General features: G+C 37.8%; 2 protein-coding genes across 3 annotated transcripts in view; one reads left to right on the top strand and one right to left on the bottom strand.

The window, feature by feature from the left end:
* The window catches only part of LOC135225152 (NHL repeat-containing protein 2-like), a 55769-nt gene extending 42600 nt beyond the window's left edge, over nt 1-13169 (top strand). For both annotated transcript variants that reach the window (XM_064264395.1, XM_064264387.1), the window contains exons 11-14: nt 4432-4530; nt 6543-6656; nt 8569-8764; nt 9903-13169. In XM_064264395.1, the coding sequence (XP_064120465.1) occupies nt 4432-4530; nt 6543-6656; nt 8569-8764; nt 9903-10156 (663 nt within the window). In that variant the 3' untranslated portion in view covers nt 10157-13169. The remainder of the gene's footprint in view (nt 1-4431; nt 4531-6542; nt 6657-8568; nt 8765-9902) is intronic.
* A 53-nt stretch (nt 13170-13222) lies between these two features.
* The window catches only part of LOC135225165 (RNA 3'-terminal phosphate cyclase-like protein), a 70642-nt gene continuing 63118 nt past the window's right edge, over nt 13223-20746 (bottom strand). Inside the window, exon 7 of the mRNA XM_064264408.1 lies at nt 13223-13463. Coding sequence (XP_064120478.1) covers nt 13280-13463 — 184 coding nt within the window. The 3' untranslated portion in view covers nt 13223-13279. The remainder of the gene's footprint in view (nt 13464-20746) is intronic.

Raw genomic sequence — 20746 nt, 5'->3', positions numbered from 1 at the left:
AAGTATTCAATTTCCTGGATTGGTCCCTTGGGGTGATGGCCAAGAAGGCCCATGACTCGGAGGGCCTCGATCCTGATGTTCTCCTCTGTATCTTGTCGTGTATAGACAAGGCGGTACAGGATGGCTCAGGGAAAGTCTCCTCTTTATTTGGAGCGGGACTCTTGAAGAAGAGGTCCGTTTTTAGCGCCTTTCTGACCAAGGCGGTTTCGCACTCACAAAGAGCAGCTTTGATGTTTGCTCCCAGGTCTGACTTTCTGTTCCCTTCTCAGTTGGTGAGGGACATTTCCCGTTCACTTACGGAGAAGGCTACCCAGGATCTTCTCCTTCAGTCTTCCAGAAAGAAGAGGCCTGTGGTAGTGGGAGAAAAGAAAGGGGCGAGTACGTCTCTTCAGCCCTTTCGAGGAGGCCCTCCCTCTAGAGCTCCCTCAAAAAGGAAAGCGCCTGAGAGGAGAGGTAGATCTTCATTCCGTCCCTTTAAAAGGGGAAAGTGATGTAAGGATCCTCCAAACACCAGTAGGTGCCAGGCTCCTGGGATTTGCGGATACCTGGGCACTCATCGATACAGACGCTTGGTCGATATCTGTGATAAAGAAGGGATATTACATCCCCTTCCAGGACAGTCCTCCCCTGACTTCAACTCCGCGGGAATTGTCCGCCAAATACAAGGACCCTGTTCTGAGAGATACTCTTCGACTAATGGTGGATCAGATGTGGGACAAGAGAGCGATAAAACTAGTGCTGGATCAAAACTCCCCGGGGTTTTACAATCGCCTTTTCCTGGTTGCAAAAGCCTCGGGGGGCTGGAGACCAGTTCTAGACGTCAGCGCTCTGAACAAATTTGTTCAGAAAGAGAAGTTCACCATGGAAACTTCTGCGTCAGTCCTTGCGGCTCTTCGCCAAGGGGATTGGATGGTTTCTTTGGATCTCCAAGATGCCTATTTTCACGTCCCGATTCATCCTTCGTGGAAGAAGTACCTCCGTTTCATGACAGGGGGAAGGATCTACCAGTTCAGGGCCTTGTGTTTCGGCCTGTCCACTGCTCCTCAGGTCTTCACAAGCCTGATGAAAAATGTGGCGAGATGGCTTCACCTGAAAGGTGTCAATATCTCTCTGTACCTAGACGACTGGCTCATCAGAGCCAGATCAGAGAGACAGTGTTTGGAGGACCTTGCTTTGACCCTAAACCTGATCAAATCATTGGGATTACTCGTAAACCTCAAGAAGTCTCAGCTGATCCCCAGCCAGAACTTGGTCTATCTGGGGATTCAGATGGATTCTCGGGGTTTTCGAGTATTTCCTTCTCAAGAGAGACTCGTGAGAGGCTTAGAGAAAGTCTCTCTCTTCTTAGGGAAAAAACGTACTTCGGCGAGGGAATGGATGAGCCTTCTAGGGACCCTTTCCTCGCTCGAACAGTTCTTTCCTCTAGGAAGACTTCATCTTCGTCCTCTTCAGTTCTTCCTCAAGAGATCGTGGAACTGGAAGACAGGCTCTCGGACAGTTTTCCCATTCCAGTGGAGATGAGACAACACTTGGAATGGTGGTTGCCCCCACTAAAGGAGAACAAGGGTATTTCCCAGGAGGTTCGGAACCCAAGCCTTGTATTGTTTTCCGCCGCGTTGGAAAAAGGTTGGGGAGCAACCTTAGGAAAGAGAGAAGTGTCAGGAACCTGGAATGCAGTTCAGGTGTCCTGGCACATAAATTGCAAAGAACTTTTAGCCGTACACCTGGCTCTAAAGAACTTCGAACCTATAGTGATAAACAGTGTAGTCCAAGTAAACGCGGACAACACCACCGCCCTTGCCTACATTCGGAAGCAAGGAGGGACACTCGTTTTTCCTGTACGAGCTCGCAAGAGATCTTCTACTTTGGACCTCCCAAAGGAACATCTCCCTCCTGACGAGGTTTGTTCAGGGAGTAAGGAACGTGAGGGCAGACAGGCTGAGCAGGAGGAGCCAGGTCCTTCACACAGAAGGGACCCTCCACGCAGAAGTTTGTCAGAGTCTTTGGTCTCTATGGGGGACTCCTCATGTGGACCTGTTTGCCACATTCCTCTCAAAAAGACTGGAAGTCTTTTGCTCAGTGGTAGAAGACCCCAGAGCTCTAACAGTCGACACCTTCCTTCTAGACTGGTCTCATGTAGACGTCTATGCATTTCCCCCATTCAAGATTCTAGGACAAGTGCTAAAGAAGTTTGTGGCTTCGAAGGGGACGAAAATGACCTTGATAGCCCCCTTTTGGCCTGCACAAGATTGGTTCACAGAGGTAGGGGAGTGGACAGTAGACTTCCCCAGATCCCTCCCAAGAAGGATGGATCTTCTCAGACAACCGCACTTCGAGAGGTATCATCAAAACCTCCCCGCTCTCGCTCTGACTGCCTTTCAACTATCAAAAGACTTGTCAGAGCGAGAGGTTTTTCTCGCAAGGCTGCAAGCGCGATCGCTAGAGCCCGCAGAGCTTCCACTATGCGAGTTTATCAATCTAAGTGGGAGGATTTTAGAAGATGGTGTAAGTCGAAGAAGTTGTCCTCCTCCAGTACCTCTGTGACCGAAATCGCCGATTTTCTGTTATTCCTGAGAGAGGAATCACATCTTTCTGTATCCACTATAAAGGGTTACAGGAGTATGCTTTCGGCCGTCTTTAAAAATAGAGGCCTAGAGCTTGCAGATAATAAAGATCTACACGATATTATAAGATCCTTTGAGACCACGAAGTCTAAGAATACATCTCCTCCTAGCTGGAACCTCGATGTTGTCCTGAAGTTCTTGTCTTCTGGAAGGTTCGAACCTCCTCATATGGCCTCGTTTCGAGATTTAACGAGAAAGTGTTTGTTTCTCTTGTCACTGGCGACAGCTAAAAGAGTTAGTGAGCTGCACACCCTTGATGATAAAGTAGGATTCAAACGAGACTCAGCCATCTGTTCGTTCAAAGCACTGTTTCTGGCAAAGAACGAAAATCCTTCGAATCCCTGGCCTAAAAACTTCGAAGTTAAAGGCTTATCGGGTCTCGTCGGTAGAGAAGCTGAAAGGTCTCTTTGCCCGGTAAGAGCTCTAAAATTCTACCTGCAGAGGAAGAAACAGATGGGAGGTTCTAGACAAGGTCTTTGGTGCTCTGTTAAGGATCCTACAAGACCTATGTCCAAAAATGCTTTAGCCTTTTTTGTAAGGAATGTCATTACAGACGCTCACAAAGTCTGCACTGACGACTCTTTTAGACTCTTGAGAGTAAGAGCACATGAGGTGAGAGCAGTAGCGACGTCTCTCTCTTTTCACAGAAATATGTCGCTAAAGAATATCTTGGAAGCGACATATTGGAGGTGTAACTCAGTGTTTGCATCTCACTACTTGAAAGACGTTCGTGTGACCTACGAGAAATGTTTTTCTCTGGGTCCTTTCGTGTCTGCGGATACGATCCTGGGTATAGGAGCTAACACCAATCCTTAAATGGTATGTAACGTCTATTAGATATGTTCTAGACTTTCTGCTGACTAAGTGCAGACGTCCCACTGGCGGCCAGTCACTATTGTTCAGTAAGGAACTCTTGTGATATCTTATTAGATGAGTATCATTATTATTTTTTTTGAAAATTATGTGTGTGTGTGTAAGTTGGTTTTTGAGTTATGGTTGTTGTGAAGAGTTTGGGGATAACTCGGAACAATTTTTAATACTAACATGGTGGTTAGGATCAGGTGGTCGGGATTGGTTGTGTGCTCCTTCATAAGGTGTATTGTCATATAAGTGGATCAGCACCCATTGACAAAGTCCTTTCAGGCTCTGCCGAGTAAGCGGATAAGACCCCATCGGCAGACCCACAAGAACTCTTGGCCATAGATCATATATCTGGCTAAAGTTTCTTGAGGTGATGCAGACTCCTGGGCAACAGCCACAAGTCTACCACCTATTAGGTAGGAACCAAGGTTTATTTGTACCTACAACATATGTTGTTTACCTGTCTATTCCATAAGTAGCTGTCTCTTACCCTCCACCAAAGGGTGCCAATCAGCTATGTATATATCTGACAGGTAAGTTGATTGTATGAAAATGATATTGTTATGATACAATAAAGTTTCATACATACTTACCTGGCAGATATATACATAGCTAAGACTCCGTCGTCCCCGACAGAAATTCAAATTTCGCGCCACTCGCTACAGATAGGTCAGGTGATCTACCGGCCTGCCCTGGGCGGCAGGACTAGGAACCATTCCCGTTTTCTATCATATTTTCTCTCTTCCACCTGTCTCCTGCGGGGAGGCTGGGTGGGCCATTAATCGTATATATCTGCCAGGTAAGTATGTATGAAACTTTATTGTATCATAACAATATCATTTTTGTGTGTAGTATTGATTTGTTTTGAGATTTGTCAAGTGCAACATACAAAAAAATGAGTTGAAACAGTATGATGAAATGAAGCTAACACATATTTTCTTTACAGATAAAAATTGTGCAACCTGAGGGGAAGTCCTATAGAGTGACAACTATAGCTGGGAATGGCAAGCCTGGAAATTCTGATGGTATTGGTGGAAGTGCTCAGGTAAGATAGCATTTATATGAAATATGAACTAACTTTTTTTTAAAGTGAAGGTTTGCTTATTTGTAGTTGGGTGCTCTTGTTTAAACAGAGGCTAAAGAAAAATATAAAGAAGGATTAGGAGAAAAAGAATTAGCTGAACCTTTTTTGAAAAAATTAAATTATTGAGCAAAAGTAGGTAGGTTTGAATGAATTTCACTACTCAGGATCTTGTAAAAAAAAAAAAAAATTAAGTTTCAAAGAAATGGAGAATTGAAAAGGGATAATTAAATAAATGTTAGGAGCTTCTCAGGGTCTTCAGACTTCCTGAATGATGTTCTCTTATTGAAAATGTACCAAAGAAGACAACTACGTAATCATAAAGAAATGTATGGCTTGCTTGAAAAAAGTTAATTTTTGTGATATATTACTAGTTTTAATCATGAGGGTGATAGTCTCGAGAAACCCTTCCTCAAGAATGCACAATTCACCTTCTTGAGAACCTATTAGTGGTGCACTGTGTACCGTAGGCATCGCTGAAGGATGTTTGCAGGTTCCCATTGCCCCCTAACTATACACACTTTTTAACCTTTTACTTAACTTCCAATCCTGCTTTTATTTAGTCTTACCTACTATAGACCCCTGTACTTCATCGCCTTCATTTTCTGGAGCTCTTTACCTCATTACCAACAACTCCAACTCCCTCTTTTCATGTCTTAATTGGTGAATGTGTGATATGGTCCAGGTGGTTGGCTTAACAGCCTAAATTTCATAAAATCTGATACAGTTCATCTTGGGAGCATTACTTCCTTGAAAAGGTTAGTACCTATAAGGTCAAGGAATATCTTGCTCTCTCATCAGGTAGATTTTAGCTAAGCTTAGATAGAAAATACAATAGCAGGTAACTTTGCCATATCCTTGTAAGTTATCTCAGACATTCAGTATCATTCAGTTAAGTGAAGAGGTTGATCTGGCTTGCTATATCAACACCCTCTGATGATTTCTGGCTCCACCAATTACTCAATGTGCATTTTGTAGCTGTTAGTTTCCAAAGAAAATAAGTTTATTCCCTCAGAAAAATGAATTTTTTGCTTTTGTGTAGTAATGTGAAGGACCTGTACCAAGAGTTTGTGGATACTTGTAGGATATTAAAGTAAGTGGTTCTTGTTATTTACTTTATCTTTGTTAGGAAAGAATTACAGAAGAGCTGTATGTTGCTTCTCATCTAATTAATAATTGGTCATAAATAAAATGGAAAGTTTGCACAGTACCTTGTAACTCATATTTTAGTTATAAGGTAGTTAAACTAGATGAAACTTGAATTATTTTTGTTCCTATATGTAAAACTTTTATTTATCTAGGAGTGCATTTTATCCAATTGCTGCTTGATTGGTGTCTTCCATTTTCCCACTTACACGTTTGGAGCAGCTAATAATAGCTGCGGTACTTTGAATAGGATCACCCTGTAGTACAGGATACTTTTTCCAGAGAGGGAAAATGGACCTCTTTCTATAGCTGATGACATGTTTGGTTAGCATAATCACCATTCCAATGCAGTTTAGCAAAAGTAATGAGGAAAATCTGTATTTAGGGAATATAGAAGTATAATTTGAAATTTCATTTATTGAATGTGGAGGCCTACAAACAGTTACATATTTACTCATATGGTCTATCAGACTTCTCTGCTGTAATATAATAGAAAAACCTCTTTCGTAGTTTTATCCAATGAACATGTAGTTAATTTTTAGAAATAACACTGAAGCAGAACATAGGTAATTTCTAGAAATAGGACTGAAGCATTTTTTAATTTCATGTACTGAAAGCAATTGTTGGAACTCAATCATCACCCACTGGGGAAGGTCACCACATTTTGGATTTATTTTGAGAAGCAAGTAAACTGGACCCATTAGATTATCGTACAAGGAATTTTGTTCTTTACTGATTAGGTTTAGCATCATGTTGCTTTGTTACTATAAATGAAATTTGTCAACAAATTTACTAAACTGTTAATTTTCATGCCTTCATTTTCATTCCAGTTCAATGAACCTGGTGGTATCTGCATCAGTAGGGAAGATGGTTGCCTATATATTGCAGATACAAATAATCATTCCATCAAAATTCTTACCTTGAAGAATAGTCAAGTGACAGAGGTAAATTATTATTATTTTCATTTGACAGTTAATTGTTTCTGTTTGTATTGACCATGGCTGATGTCTTGTGTTAATGAAACAGCATCACTATTTTAATTGGTTTTCCCTCCGTGATATTACAGTGAACCTTGTATTTGCAGATTTCTTTCTGGAACACTTACCCCCATTATTCATGGAAACTTTGCCTATTTGCTGTATTTTTCTATGAGAAATATCCACTAATTCCTGTTTTTTTATCAATTTATCATAAAATGCACTTTTTGTGATAATGTAAGGATGTTATTCGTCGTCCTTTTTATTTATTTGTAGGCCACCAGTGTATTGTAGTTTTTTATATTTTATTGTAGATTCTCTGGATTCTTTTAGTCTCAGGATGCTTAGAAAGACACCAAAATTTTTCTGACTTCATTCACACTAGCGATACATACATACGCAAGTATAAGAAAACATACAAATTTAGATTGTACTGAGGTGTTTAGGTGAAGTGTTGATGTTTGTAGTCTTTCTTACCCACGGCTAGCAAGGCCTACAACCTCCCCATCTTGTTGCTAAATTGCTTCTCTTCTTTCTCTGCTTGACAGCTTCTTCTTTCTACCTTACTTCAAAGAAGTCCCTCCTTCAGTAGTAGGCGGACTTTTTCCATTGTCACACCCTATTTGTGAATGATTAATTCATCACCTCCTTCGCTGGGGCGTGACTAATGACTTCGCCGGAACTGTCCAGGTTCCGATGGGGGTTAAAGGTTATTTCAATCACGTTATCATAAAGCAGTGAATGTATTTATTAATGGCCGCCTGTACAATAAACACTTTGCTTATTTGGGTTATTACGACAACACCTACGTTGCTGTCTCTCTCTCTCTCTCTCTCTCTCTCTCTCTCTCTCTCTCTCTCTCTCTCTCTCCTCTCTCTCTCTCTCTCTCTCTCTCTCTCTCTCTCTCTCTCTCTCTCTCAATTGTCCTAATTAACATTATATCAAAACTATTTAAAAAACCAGGTATAAACATTTTTAGTGGGATTTTCTTGAGTTTTAACTAAGAAAATAACCAGTTTTAAGCATTTTTATGGGGGTTTCAACTACAATTTGCAGAATCTAGCTATTTTCGTGTGGGGGGGCCGTATGGTACCCATCCCCCACAAGTACAGGAGGAATACTGTATTTGTTTAATGAATTTATTCCAATACCCCTTTACCTTGTTTGCTTCCTGAGTTCCCATCTGGTCAAACCCTTCATAACCTTTCTTTTTTATCATATGGGCCCCCACACTGGTGGTATGCTTGCCTATTCCATTCCTACTGCCTCTAAATGATTGATCCTTATTCCTTCTTGTCATATACACAGATTATTTCAGTGTTTTAGGTGTGTCAGTTTCTCACCCTCTGAACACACCAGATCTGTTTCTAGGTCATATGTTGTAACTCCTCAGCACATCAGTTGTCTTATAAATGTGAAAATCTTATTGTAACTGAGACACTTTAGTAAATCCTACAAATGAATTTTCAAGGTATCCCACAGCTAACAGTGCTGTAATCCCATACTATAGGTACATGCTATTCATTCAGTTTTAAGATATTTTTTCAGGAAAATTCATTGTCTTGAAAGTTGGCCAAACAAAAACCACCACAGAAGTACAGCTAAGTAATCTGATAAACAGAATTACGCTAATAAAGTTTTCCCAGAGTTCACTAACCATGAACATCAGCATGTTTAATTATAACTCTCCCAAGTTTATGCCATTTTGTATGCAGGTTTCTCAGTAGATAATCTTATTGAAAGGTAAATGTAAATTTCTATTATCAGTACACATTAATAAAATCAAGAACTACCATTGTTTGAAGGTTTTTATAAAACATTTAGAATTTTAATTTTATTGCTGAAGCATCCAGCATAAACAAGATAAATCTCTTTGCAGTTGAATGTGACACTGGTTGACGAGAGTGACTGTTCTAGTCAAGATTTACTGAGTCCAGATACTTCCATTGATGAAACTCTAGTGGAGGTAACTCCTGGATCTAATGTTAAAGTACTTATGAGACTTCAGTTGGCACTGCCCTCTGGAATGACTTTCAATAAAGATGCACCAAATAGATGGAAACTAGCAACAGAAGGTATGTCTTTGTAAATGTTTTTATTACTCCATTAATTTTTAATTTTGAAGTAAGCTCTGTAGTTATATTGTTTCGTGACTTGATAATCAAAGTTTGATTTGTATTCATATGATTTGTATTCATGCAACAGACAACTTCCTATTTTACTTTTACCTTAAAACCTGCTAAGGTTGAATCTGATTAGTGCCAAGTATCTACAACTAGCAAAGCTGGATGAGAATTCCCCGAGAAAGTAGTCGTTTCACCATTTGTCATGATAGATAAAGCAACAATGAATATCCATTTATAATCATGGGTGGCATCTACAAGATGAAGCAAAATTGCATAAACTTTCAGCAAGGGTTACTCACTCAAAAGGCTGGTCATCGTATCTTGTCCTTGTGATAACATAACTGAAATCAAGTCACATAAGCTGGATGATATTAGCTGCACCAATTGCCTTTCATTCTGTGAAAATTTTTCCATGTGTACAAAGGGAGACTCAAGGAATGCCTTGTTTACACAAAAAGGATAAGATTATGCAAACTCACCTATCTAAGATTTAGTGTTCATCAGTACTTCACAAAGTAGGATTGCTTAGAACCATTTTTTTGGTCTCAGAGCAGAGCGATGTTCTTGTTAATGGTAGTATGCCTAAGTTAGAATTGTATCTCTTTTTCTTGCTCATACAAATATAGCATTCTTGTAGTGGGGTACCACCTACATTATGCCTTGCTTAGCAAGCTGTAGAATACATGGTATTAAAAGATTATCTTCAATAATTTCTTTGTGGTCTTTTCCATTTAGGCTGTTTGTGGTCTTTTCCATTTAGGCTGTCTAGCTTCTTTAGCTTAACATTGCTCCAATTTTCACCTCTCATTCAAGAACTATTCTTATGGGCTAACCTTGTGAAAATTTACTCTTGTGACTTGCTTGTCTTAGTAAATTAGTTTATAATAGCAATAACAAGATAACTTTGTTTGTTGTGTATTAGTTGACAAAATGGACTGTTGGCTTACATGATATTTAGTCACTTCCTGCCAGTATCTAAGGGAAGAGTAAAATGAAAAATTTTTGTATTGTAATTAGAAAATAATTTCATATATTTGATATGATTGAAGTTGCTGTGGAAATATTTATTACATTATTTTTTTTGTAGATGCTCATATAACCATGGCATCCACGCAAGGTGAACTTCTAGATTCAACTGACCTTCCTGTGATTGTATGCTTTAATTCTGAAGACAGCCATGAAGCATTATTACATATATTTGCTGTGATGTATGTGTGCCTTGATGGAGGTGTTTGTGTGAAGAGAAATTCTAAGCATGATGTTAGATTTATTGTGAAAGACCATGAAAAAGATGTAACTGAAGATATTAATGTTAATATAATTTTAAACATAAAAAATTGATGACATTTTAGTGTAAATATAGTAGATAAAGTTGATTGCATATTTTTACATGAAAATTCTTGAAAAGATGAACACTATCTGTGTCAGTGCCTGTTGAGTTTTGTAATGTAAGATTATTAATAGTGAACTCTAGATCACTTGTTATTAAATAAATATATTTTTCAAAAACGGTTAGATTTTATCAGAATAAAATTTGATATTTTTTTTAAAAAGTCTTTAATACCTAGTGTAACATTCATGTTTAATTTTACATTTAATAAGGTTATTCATAAAAAAAAGGTAGTGAAGCAGGATCGTAGGATACAGTTTTGTAGGGAGTTTACTGAGAAACTGGCATATGTTTGTAATAGTACTCATGAGAAAAGGTTACTTTACAAATGTAGGAGAGGATTTTCAGTCAAAATGGCCAGAGGTTAAAGCTTGGTAGTTTTTCAGAATTTGCTTTGCTCTACAATTTTGTAATGTAATTGAAAGCTTTCACAAAATTCCATCATTTTTCCAGATATATATGTATATTTATTTCTTTTAATGCTGTATCTTTTAAACTAAACAAATTCATCCCTTCACATAAAATAGTTGGAATTTTATTTGTAATTGCCCAAATTTTTACTTGCAGTTTTTGTGTTGTGTACTGAATAATTTTTTTTTTATTTCTACAGTCTCATAATTATCTTGATTTATTTTATATTTTGTTAGAGGTCTGCAGTAGTATTTTTATATATGGTAGTGATTGTCTTCCATATCAGTATCTACTCTATAGTATTTTCATTCTAACAATGTTTCAGACTTAAAATTTATTTTAATGGGAATATTTTAATATCTTGTATTCTGCAAGAGTTGAATGGTTAAGCTTTTCTAGATGCATATATAGTATTAGAATTCATTCCTAATGGGGTGTTGTTTTTCATTTTTTTTTCTTTGTCCACTGTTCTGTAAGGGTAACTTCACAATTTTAGTGTACAGTAGTTTATATAGTCAGCTTTGTATGACAGTGCAATTTGTTTTACTCTGGTAAAGTCATGTGTTTGGTTTTGAAAACATTATTATATTTAATGTATTTATTATCTTTTAATAATTCTGTACATTTATTGTATGTATTGGTTATAGTGATTTTTCATAGGACTTTAATATAAATGCATTATTTTAATAGTCACTATAGTATATTGGCTTGGTTGAACCAAGTAACAATAAGGTGTAATTAAACTGATCACCTAAACATACAGAAGTTAAGTAAAGGATGTGCAGTATAGACCTACATTGAATTAGAGAGAGAATATTGGAATGATAATGTATTGATTGGTTTTTACTTGATTAGTTCTTTAATCAAAGCTGTTATAGATTATTTCTTCCCATCCTGTAAAAATATCAGATGTATATGAGTGGTTTTATGAATGCACCCTAATTCAATATCCTCTGTTGGATATGCGTAAATTGTAGTAATTTAAATCCTTTGGTTTATCTTTATTATAAATTTTTCAGGGAATATTATCTTCTGGTATGCATGTATGCATCCTGTTACCTTGTGTAAGAATTGAAGATGTACTGATCAGTTTAATTCATTGTAACTTGTACCCCCTTGCAAATGCAAGCCTCTTTTGGAATTTTGAGGAAATACATTTTATAAAGAAAAATACTGTATTTATAATCATTATTTATTCTAGGATCATTTTGTTTAATTCTTAATTTGACTCAGAGGTCTGGAAAAACTAAACCCTATTAATAATAATAATAATTATTATTATTATTAACTCTTGATTTTGGTGTGATTTCAAGTAATTTTGGGATGCTCCTTAAAATAAAATGCGTTAAAACAGTTAGTTGTAGACTGGGAGTAGGGCATTTTTTTTTCTTTTTGGTTCCATGATGACAGTTACACTAAAACAGGAACTTAAGAACAGTTGGCAGGTAATTGAAATAATCTAATGGCCAATATTTCCTCAAGAACAAATCACAAACTGGTCTGGTGGTTAATACACTTAATGATATTTATCTATCTAATGTGGAATCGTAGTCAAATATCTTGTCTTAAGCTGAGTAAGTGCTTTCCTGCTTACTGGTATTGATAATGTACCAATGCTCCTGTCCCATTTTTTATGTACCTGCCAAAATCGGCTGCTTCCAAATGCCATTGCCTTTTAACTAAGTTTTACAATGTGTTGTTTTGTGGTCAGTTGAATTTAATATTGAGATATTAACAAGTGTTTCATGTTGTCTTCTTGAGATGTCTCCCCATTCATCATTTTGGTAAGTGAAATAAGTACCTGTAATTAAATATTTCCTTTTAATCAGTTTGTTCAACTTGGAGAATTTCATTGCTGTTGACATTTAGTGTGTTCTTAGTAACTTAATTTCAAGTGTTTTATTGCAGGATATCATTGCATCACTATCATTCTAGCTCTTGTTGATATCTTTTGTTGTATTTCTTGTGTGTTTTGTTATATTGAAAGTATAATGACAAACTCCCTAGCATGTTTTGATATTATTCTTTCCCCTAGGTCGATGTCAACTAAGCAGTTGATAGAATTCTCTCACCTAGCTTGTTGTCAACAAAGCAGTTGTGATAATAATAAAGAATTCCAAAAGGAATTTGATAAATAATTTTAATGCAAACTGTACCTTGTTTTTGTAGGACTTTCAGTGGGGGATCTACATGTACCTATTTTAAATTTTGGCCAAATATTTTTTCAGGGCTTTTGATATGTATTCCAGTAATGTTAAACTATATCCATAACTAATTTTTCATTAAGTGGGATGTAAACCCATATGTTTTTATGCCAATGTTATGTATGTTATTTTTCTGTGTACTGTATATAGTTTTTCTGAAGTCTGGTTCAGTTGCTTAATTATTCAAATAACTTTTGATTTGACTGACTTGGTCTTTTGTAGACTAGTATCATATCTGAACTATCAAGGTGGTTATAATGTTCAAAGATAAAAGATTTTATGATTGGTGAGACATTTGAAATTGGCAATGTAGTGTTAATACAGTATTAAGTGTGAAATTCATGTTATCTTCCTTTGATTAATAATTAATGGCTTTTGGTCAGTGTGATAAGAAAGCAAAAATTATAAGAATATGACTTTATTATAATATACACAAATTATAGCAATTGCATTAATTTCTTAAATCTGTCCTTTACTGATATTGGTGTATCCAGTTCCAACACAAGTTAGCAATAGCTTATTTGAACCAATTTTTAATTCTTCTGCTGCATCGTCATCTGAGATCCGTAGAGAGTTATCAACATGCTGTTCTATTTTGAATGTTACCTTGAAAAAGTCACGGAGATGTCGCAAGAAATGCATCCTGGAAAATAAATGTGAGTATGACATATTTGAATTATTTCCTGTAAAAATTGTAATTACTGTTTATTTGACAATAGTATGGAATGAAGTTGAGATACCCTTACTCTTACATAAATACAAACCATCATTGGATGGGATGAGAAAATGCAGCAGGAATAACGGATTTAGGGCAAAAGAGACTGATCTGTAGACTCAACAGATCCTCGAGGTCTCCCCTCGTGCTCGGACGGCCAAGTAGCAGCTGTAGGAGAAAAGGAGTGAAGCCCAGGAGTTTGCCCGTAATTCTTCTTCCTCCAACATCTGACAGGAATGGGCAGTACACACAGAAGAGGAGGTCAATGAAGGCTTAAGGTGAGGAAGGAAATCTGCAACATCTCTTCTTGGATATCGGAAGCTCGACACAGCCGTACCTCTTTAAGAAACACACTTTCAACTCTGTCAACGAGAGCAGACCTAGGTGGCTTTGGGAGGGAAGTCAACAGATATGGTATGGATGGAGATGGCTCGGATTCAGATGCTTGGAGAGTCGCTGTATATTCAGATGTCATTGAAACTGAAGATCTGGAAACTGTCATGGTGGACATTACTGTGATGTGAGACAACATGCACTATGACAAAATGTCTGAAAAGGGTTGGTACCTGATAGACCTAGAGATGCCCAACACACTTACGTCTTCACCACGTCTCCCCCGGAAAAGACTGTGCAAGAGATAGCTCCCCTTATGAGGGATTTAACTTTGTCTCATCCATCGAGAGAGTAGATACAAAAACCAGGGACTTCTGGTGTCAGCCAAAACCTCCAATCCAACCAGGCCATGGTGGTCTCTTTTTACTCAGTTTCCATCATTGAAGCAGGTTTTCCTGCAATCATGTCCTATACTGGTTTGCAGCAACTCCATTGGATACAGTCCCTGTTGCTGTAATGGTTCAAGATGTTGTCTTGTTTCCTCAAGATGTAAAACAACTCCTTTCTGATTTCACAGCACTTGACTACTCTGCCTATTTCAGCTTATGTTGATCATAGGGAGTCTCACAAGACAGATGACTATGGTTTGGAAATGTTACATTTATAAATCCTCGATCACTGGCTGGTACTGAACAGAAACAAGGTCTACCTTATCTTGACTCTTCTCTTTTTGTACTTCTATTAAGGTATGCTACCATCCAGCATGGGTAACTTATCAATTTAGCATCAATTGTAATGATGTTAGTCAGCTTCACATGACTCTTCCAGGTCATGCCTGGAGTGGGAAAACAAGGAGGGTCTTAATTGGTGGCTGGACAACAGGAACCTTCTTGAGAGGAAAATTAACCACCCACTTCTAGAGATGCTTCTGCTATCAGACGAATTGTAGGAGTTAGGACCACTCCTGAGTAGCCTATATGCCTCCAATGCATGGCTGGGTCATATGATTTTGGAGTGCATGCAGGGATAACATTCCCCTTCCATTTCCCGTATTGCACTGATAAAGTGTATCCTCTGTCCAGGAACCATCTGATACCAGAAGCATCCTTAGAAGTGGGTTGTTAACTTTCTCTCAAAGAGGTTCCTGTTGTCCAGCCACCAATAAAGACCATCCTTGCCTCCCCATTCCAGGCATGAGCTGGAAGTCATTTGAAGCTGACTAATGTCATTACAATTGATGCTAAATTGAAAACAGATGAAATTACCTATGCTGGATGGTAGCATACCTTAATAGAAGTACAAAAAGAGAAGAGTCGAGATAAGGTAGACCTTGTTTGTGTTCAGTACCAGCCAATGACCAAGGATTTATAAACGTAAGTTCCAAACCATAGTCATCTGTCTTGTGAGACTCCCTATGATCATCATAAGCTGAAATATGCAGAGTAGTCAAGTGCTGTGAAATCAGAAAGTTGTTGTTTTATATCTTGAGGAAACAAGACATCTTGAACCATCACAGCAACAGAGCTTGAACCATTACAGCAACAGGGACTGTATCCAGGGGAGTTGCTGCAGACCAGTATAAGACATGATTGCAGGAAAACCTGCTTAAATGATGAAGGCGACTGAGCAAAAAGAGACTGCCATGGCCTGGCTGGATTGGAGGTTTTGGTTGACACCAGAAGTTCCTGCTTATTGTATCCAAACTCTAGACTGCAGAAGAGCAAACCAGTTCGATTGAAATGTCATCCCCTATCCCTTCACAAATGTGCCATTTTTGGATGTGAAAAAGTTATATACCCCATGACATGAGGAGGGAGCTACCTCTTGCACAGTCTTCTCTGGGGGAGGTAAGCAGAGGATTAAGTGTTGGGCATCTCTAAGCCTATCAGGTACCAACCATTTCCTGCATTTCGTCTCGCATCCCAGTGATATCTGCCATGACAGTTTCCAAATCTTCAGTTTTAGTGACATCATCTGAACATACAGTGGCTCTCCCAGCAGCTGACTCTGTGCCATCTTCATCCATGCCATATCTGTCAACTTCCCTCCCGAAGCCACCTAGGTCTGTTCCTTCCGACTTTCTTGTCGACAGAGTTGAAGGTGTGCTTCTTAAGAGGTACAGTTGTGTCGACAGCTTCCACTATCCAAGAAGAGTTGTTGCAGATCTTCCTCATCTTTGTCTTCAGCAACCTTTTCTTCTTCGTCTTCGGTTCTGCCCATTCCTGTCAGACATTAGAGGAAAGATTTAATTGATCCTCCTAGCAAGAAGAATCACAGCTAATCTCCGGGCCTTCACTCCTTTTCCCCTTCAGCTACTACTTGGCTGCCTGAGCACGTCTGTGTTGTTCCTATTACTGTTTCCTCCCCTATCTTCACACATGTGGCTTTTTTGGATGTGACAGTTATAATTCCTCCAATTAATATGCAGGACCAGCATGAACTTCACAGATAATCAAACATTTCCAAGGTTCTACTGCCATGTACCAACTATTCTTCCAAAGTGCTCCTGGTAACAAAAAGACAAACAGGCTGAAGGCCAACCTTACAAAACAAGTAGCACTTCTTCCTGGGTGTTGGATGGAACAAGGCATGGAACATTCATGATGATACTCCAATGATGTCACAAAGTTCCTATTCCAAAGGCATACATTGCCACTTCTTCACCAACCATCAAAAGGTTGCTGCAGTAAGCTATTAGGAGTTGAGATTAAGTACTATACTTGTCTCTCAAAAACAACTTGCACCAATGAATTCTAGTCCAACCATTCTCAAAAGAATGGGAGAGCAACTTTTGTATGGGTATTTTGTTCATCCTCTTCTGACTGGAGCTGTGGCCAGATACCTTCCTTCAGCTGACAGGCTGAACATTGGATGGAGTGTTCCAAGCAGGAGCAAACATTATTTAAGTTATAGGTATGGGTGTGACATGGATCTGACGGCATTTGGACATTCATCTGTTCCCCATCGAAACGAGATGCTTCCTCACCTTCCTTGAAAAATTTGAAAATGTGGTCAAGGCAGATTACTTCTGGAGGCACTGAAGGATAAGTAAGTTAAAAGCTTCCAAATGTTCTGAAAAGATACTGAGCCCTTTCCTAAAGAAGACAATCTTCAAATTTATTTCCTTTGAGAACTAAATGTTTGTCACGAACAAAGAGGCATATATGATCTAGGTGCTTCATCAGATTTGTCACCTTGAGTCTCCATACAAAAAACCTCTGGGAGAAGATGCAATAAAGTGGCTGAAACCAAAGAAATATTTCTTAACTTGATATTACAGTAACTGGGAGATGTGCCACAACTGTAATGACAGATTAACAGAAAATACACTGACTGAAGTAAAATGCCAGAAACAGGTATAATAAAAAGCACTGGGCTCAACCAAGTGGGAAGAAAAGGCTGCAACAACATTAACTTAGGCAGAGCCCAGAGTGCAATGCCAACACATCAAGAGTAGCTAGCACTTGTAGAATAACAGGTGAAGCAGATGTCACAGAAGGCTATTAAAGAGTCATGGTTGAAAATATACATGTGCCAGTGCAGCAGATGGGAGACCCTTTGTTAGCACCAGGTAAATAGAAGTCCTTGTTACAAAACTTTAGCTGAATTTGAAAGCAGTGTACCAAGCACAGGTGCAGTGCAATCTTTGGCGCAACACAGAACAGAAGAGAGCATAACAACAGTTTGTGCAGCAAATACAACAGCAGCACTGCACCAATAGATAACAGAGTTATATAAATATGAAACGGCAATAATGAAATGCTGCCTCAGAGTAGTCATCAGTACAATAGGGATGAGCAGCGCAGCAGCATAGAACTTAAAGGAACCAAAGGCAATGTGGTAACAGCAGCAGTAGTTCAGTAGTAAGAATCAGAGCAGCAAAACTAGGTAGCAGTCAGTATTGGAACAATTTTGCAGAAATTGTTAAGAGCACACATTAGTTCAGAGCCAGTACCATAGCTGCCAGTAGCAGAGCAGCTGAAATAAGAGCCCAAGCAGCAACAGTTGAAACTGCAGACCAAGGGTAATGCAAAAAAAAAAAAAAAAAAAGACAATGATGGCAAATCACAAAGTAAAAATGTCTTCCTAAAGCTGGAGAGAATTACTGGAGCAAGTAGGTTAGAGTGCAGTCATTATGTCAAAGTGAGCAGGCTAAAGAAAGGCGAGTGGGCAAGCCAGCAACAGGCTACAGCAATGTTAAAAGACAACTCGACAATTCCAATGCAGAATCTCAATTGTGGACAGCTCATTCTTCCCTACCTGGCAAGTCCATCAGTCAGCAGACTGATCATGGCAAAATTAACAAGAGATACCAAGTAAAAAATTATGAAAAACCACCTTTTGCAAAGATGAAAGTATGACAAACTCAAATCTGGTAAATTTTAACTAGTTTAAGAATACTTGGCATGAGCAAGTTAAAAAAAATCAGTACTTTACTGCCAATTATATTGAAACATGCACATATGCATGAAAACTGCAAATACATTAATACTGCTAGAAAACAAGTGATTGTTCAGTACCAGTACAAACCAACAAAGGAAGGCATAATTGATATAGGAAAAACAAGATAATAATGGAACTAGAATCCTATATGTGCATGAAGCAATAACTCAACTTACCCCTAGCCCATACCAAGAACTTGCAGTGGTTAAAGAACAAAAAAATGATCTAGTTACCCCAAATATATTTGTATAATTTTCTACATGCACAAATAAAATGAATGAACTAAGCACAACACGGTTAAGAATATTGACCGTAAATTCAAAATAAACACTGAAAATTCCAACAATACACAAAGGATACTTTACTGGCTAGCAACAAGGTCTAATTATATTCACATGCAGAAAAAACTAGCCATCCTAATGAAAAATAACAGGCAGAAATTATTTAATCAGAAATGTATAAAAATTGTATATATAATTACTACATAATTCTGAATTACTAAAGAAAAGCTGGAATAGCTGAACAAAGATGTTTACAGTCTTTTGACTAATGATCAAGAATTATCTGGGCAACTTACAACCAATGGCTCACAGATGTGCATGCATGGAGTCACAAAGCTGCTGCTCTTATTTAATATTGAAAAGTGTGTGTCTAGGGACATAGTGGCTGCCATTGGGGCTCACTATAACTGATAGTGACTGCCAGTGGGGCTCACTATAACTGATAGTGACTGCCATTGGGGCTCACTATAATTGATAGTGACTGCCACAGGGCTAACTATAATTGATAGTGACTGCCACAGGGCTCACTATAATTGATGGGTTTGCTTATGAATAACAGTTATATAATTATTTCATTTCACCATTGTGCTTTCAACAAAGTTCAATAAAAAAAAAACTGACTAGGAAAATATGCAAAGTATACAAAATGCAATATGAAAGATATATGGAAATTAAGATTCATTATGCATGCTTTGAAAATACCATTGAAGTTGCTACAAATAACCAGTTAAACAGGCAGTTGCCAGTTTGGATTAATATACTTGAAAAATAAATGCAGTCTTTATAACGATGCAATTCCAGTGGTACCATGCAAAAAAAAGTTTATACTACAATTGTGGATTCTATAGGCTGTTTATACTACAATTGTGGATTTTATTAGGCCAATCAACTAAAGTACTGGAACAAGGAACGATTCTTATTGCAAATGCAAAATGGTGAGGTGTTCCTGAACCCTTAACCTTTTGCTGTGAAGCTGTTATGGTCACTCAGTCCTGTAATTGCATGCCCAATTTTTCTTAACTAAAACATTTTTAAGTTTAATCTGGTATATACCTATATATGCAACAACATTTATAGAAGAAAAGGTCCAGCTTTGGGATAAACAACCAATCCCATAAAAAACTCTGGGTACAGGCCTGTCACTAGTGACAAGATCAGTGTTCTGCTAACTGTATACACCTGACTAATTTTCTCCCTTTATATTTGTACTTTGATTCTTTGTTAGTTTCATTACTGTTATATTACAATGTCCTATTATGTTGTTATAACGTGTTATTATAGTAGTGATGAAATATTTGTATATGTAGGTAATTATTCAAATACTCAACTATGTTGCTTTTTTAGGGATTCATTTCTGTGTGATACTTCACAAAGCATGGAATCAAGTAATGCCATTTTTGTTATTAAGTTTGAGAAGTCTGACTTGTCATTCTGTATAAAATGTCAATTTATTATCTCAATTAAGTTTCCAAGAACTGGATTTTTATGAACTGAATCTTCAGTGATCTCCCATTTGCAAACTTGATCATGTTTTCTTTGTTGACATTAACCACCTCTGGTGCTGGACAAATTTACTTGCCCCTCTCTCAATTCCTCGAATTCATGATAACCTCTAATAAAACCTGAAGTAAAATAAGTAGGTTTGTCTATAACTATGATATAATAAACCATGATATATAATAAATATAATATTCACTACTGTCACTATCAAAACCATCTGATAATTCAGGTGTACTACTATCATTGTAATTTCCAAATAAGCACCTCTGTACTGCTGCATCATCCAGAGAAACCCCTACCTTTGTGGCATTTCGATGGTTACTGAAGTATAGCCCTTGTCACGAGATTATCGTCATAAGTTGGAAATAGAATTTTGCCATTTGTTACTAGATTATAGACAAAACCTCCTTACAATAATAAAACATTTAATCTATTTCGAGTTGCCAAACTAGAACCAAAAGAATTATGACATACAAGATCAGTCCCACATCATGGATGAGAACTTTTAATGACAGATCAGTCCCATGCAGCAAACGGGTTAAACAAATGGTAGTGAAGAAAGTGGCAGGTATAAAGGAAAATGAAAATAATGTTGGCATCCATCAAAGATTAGCAGTGAACCTTGCCTGTTTATTGTAAAAATGGAAAAATCTA

The sequence above is a fragment of the Macrobrachium nipponense genome, chromosome 20 (genome assembly GCF_015104395.2).
Source record: "Macrobrachium nipponense isolate FS-2020 chromosome 20, ASM1510439v2, whole genome shotgun sequence".
NCBI lineage: Eukaryota > Metazoa > Arthropoda > Malacostraca > Decapoda > Palaemonidae > Macrobrachium > Macrobrachium nipponense.
The sequence above is the reverse complement of the archived record's forward strand: the minus strand, read 5'-3'. Positions and strand labels throughout refer to the sequence as shown.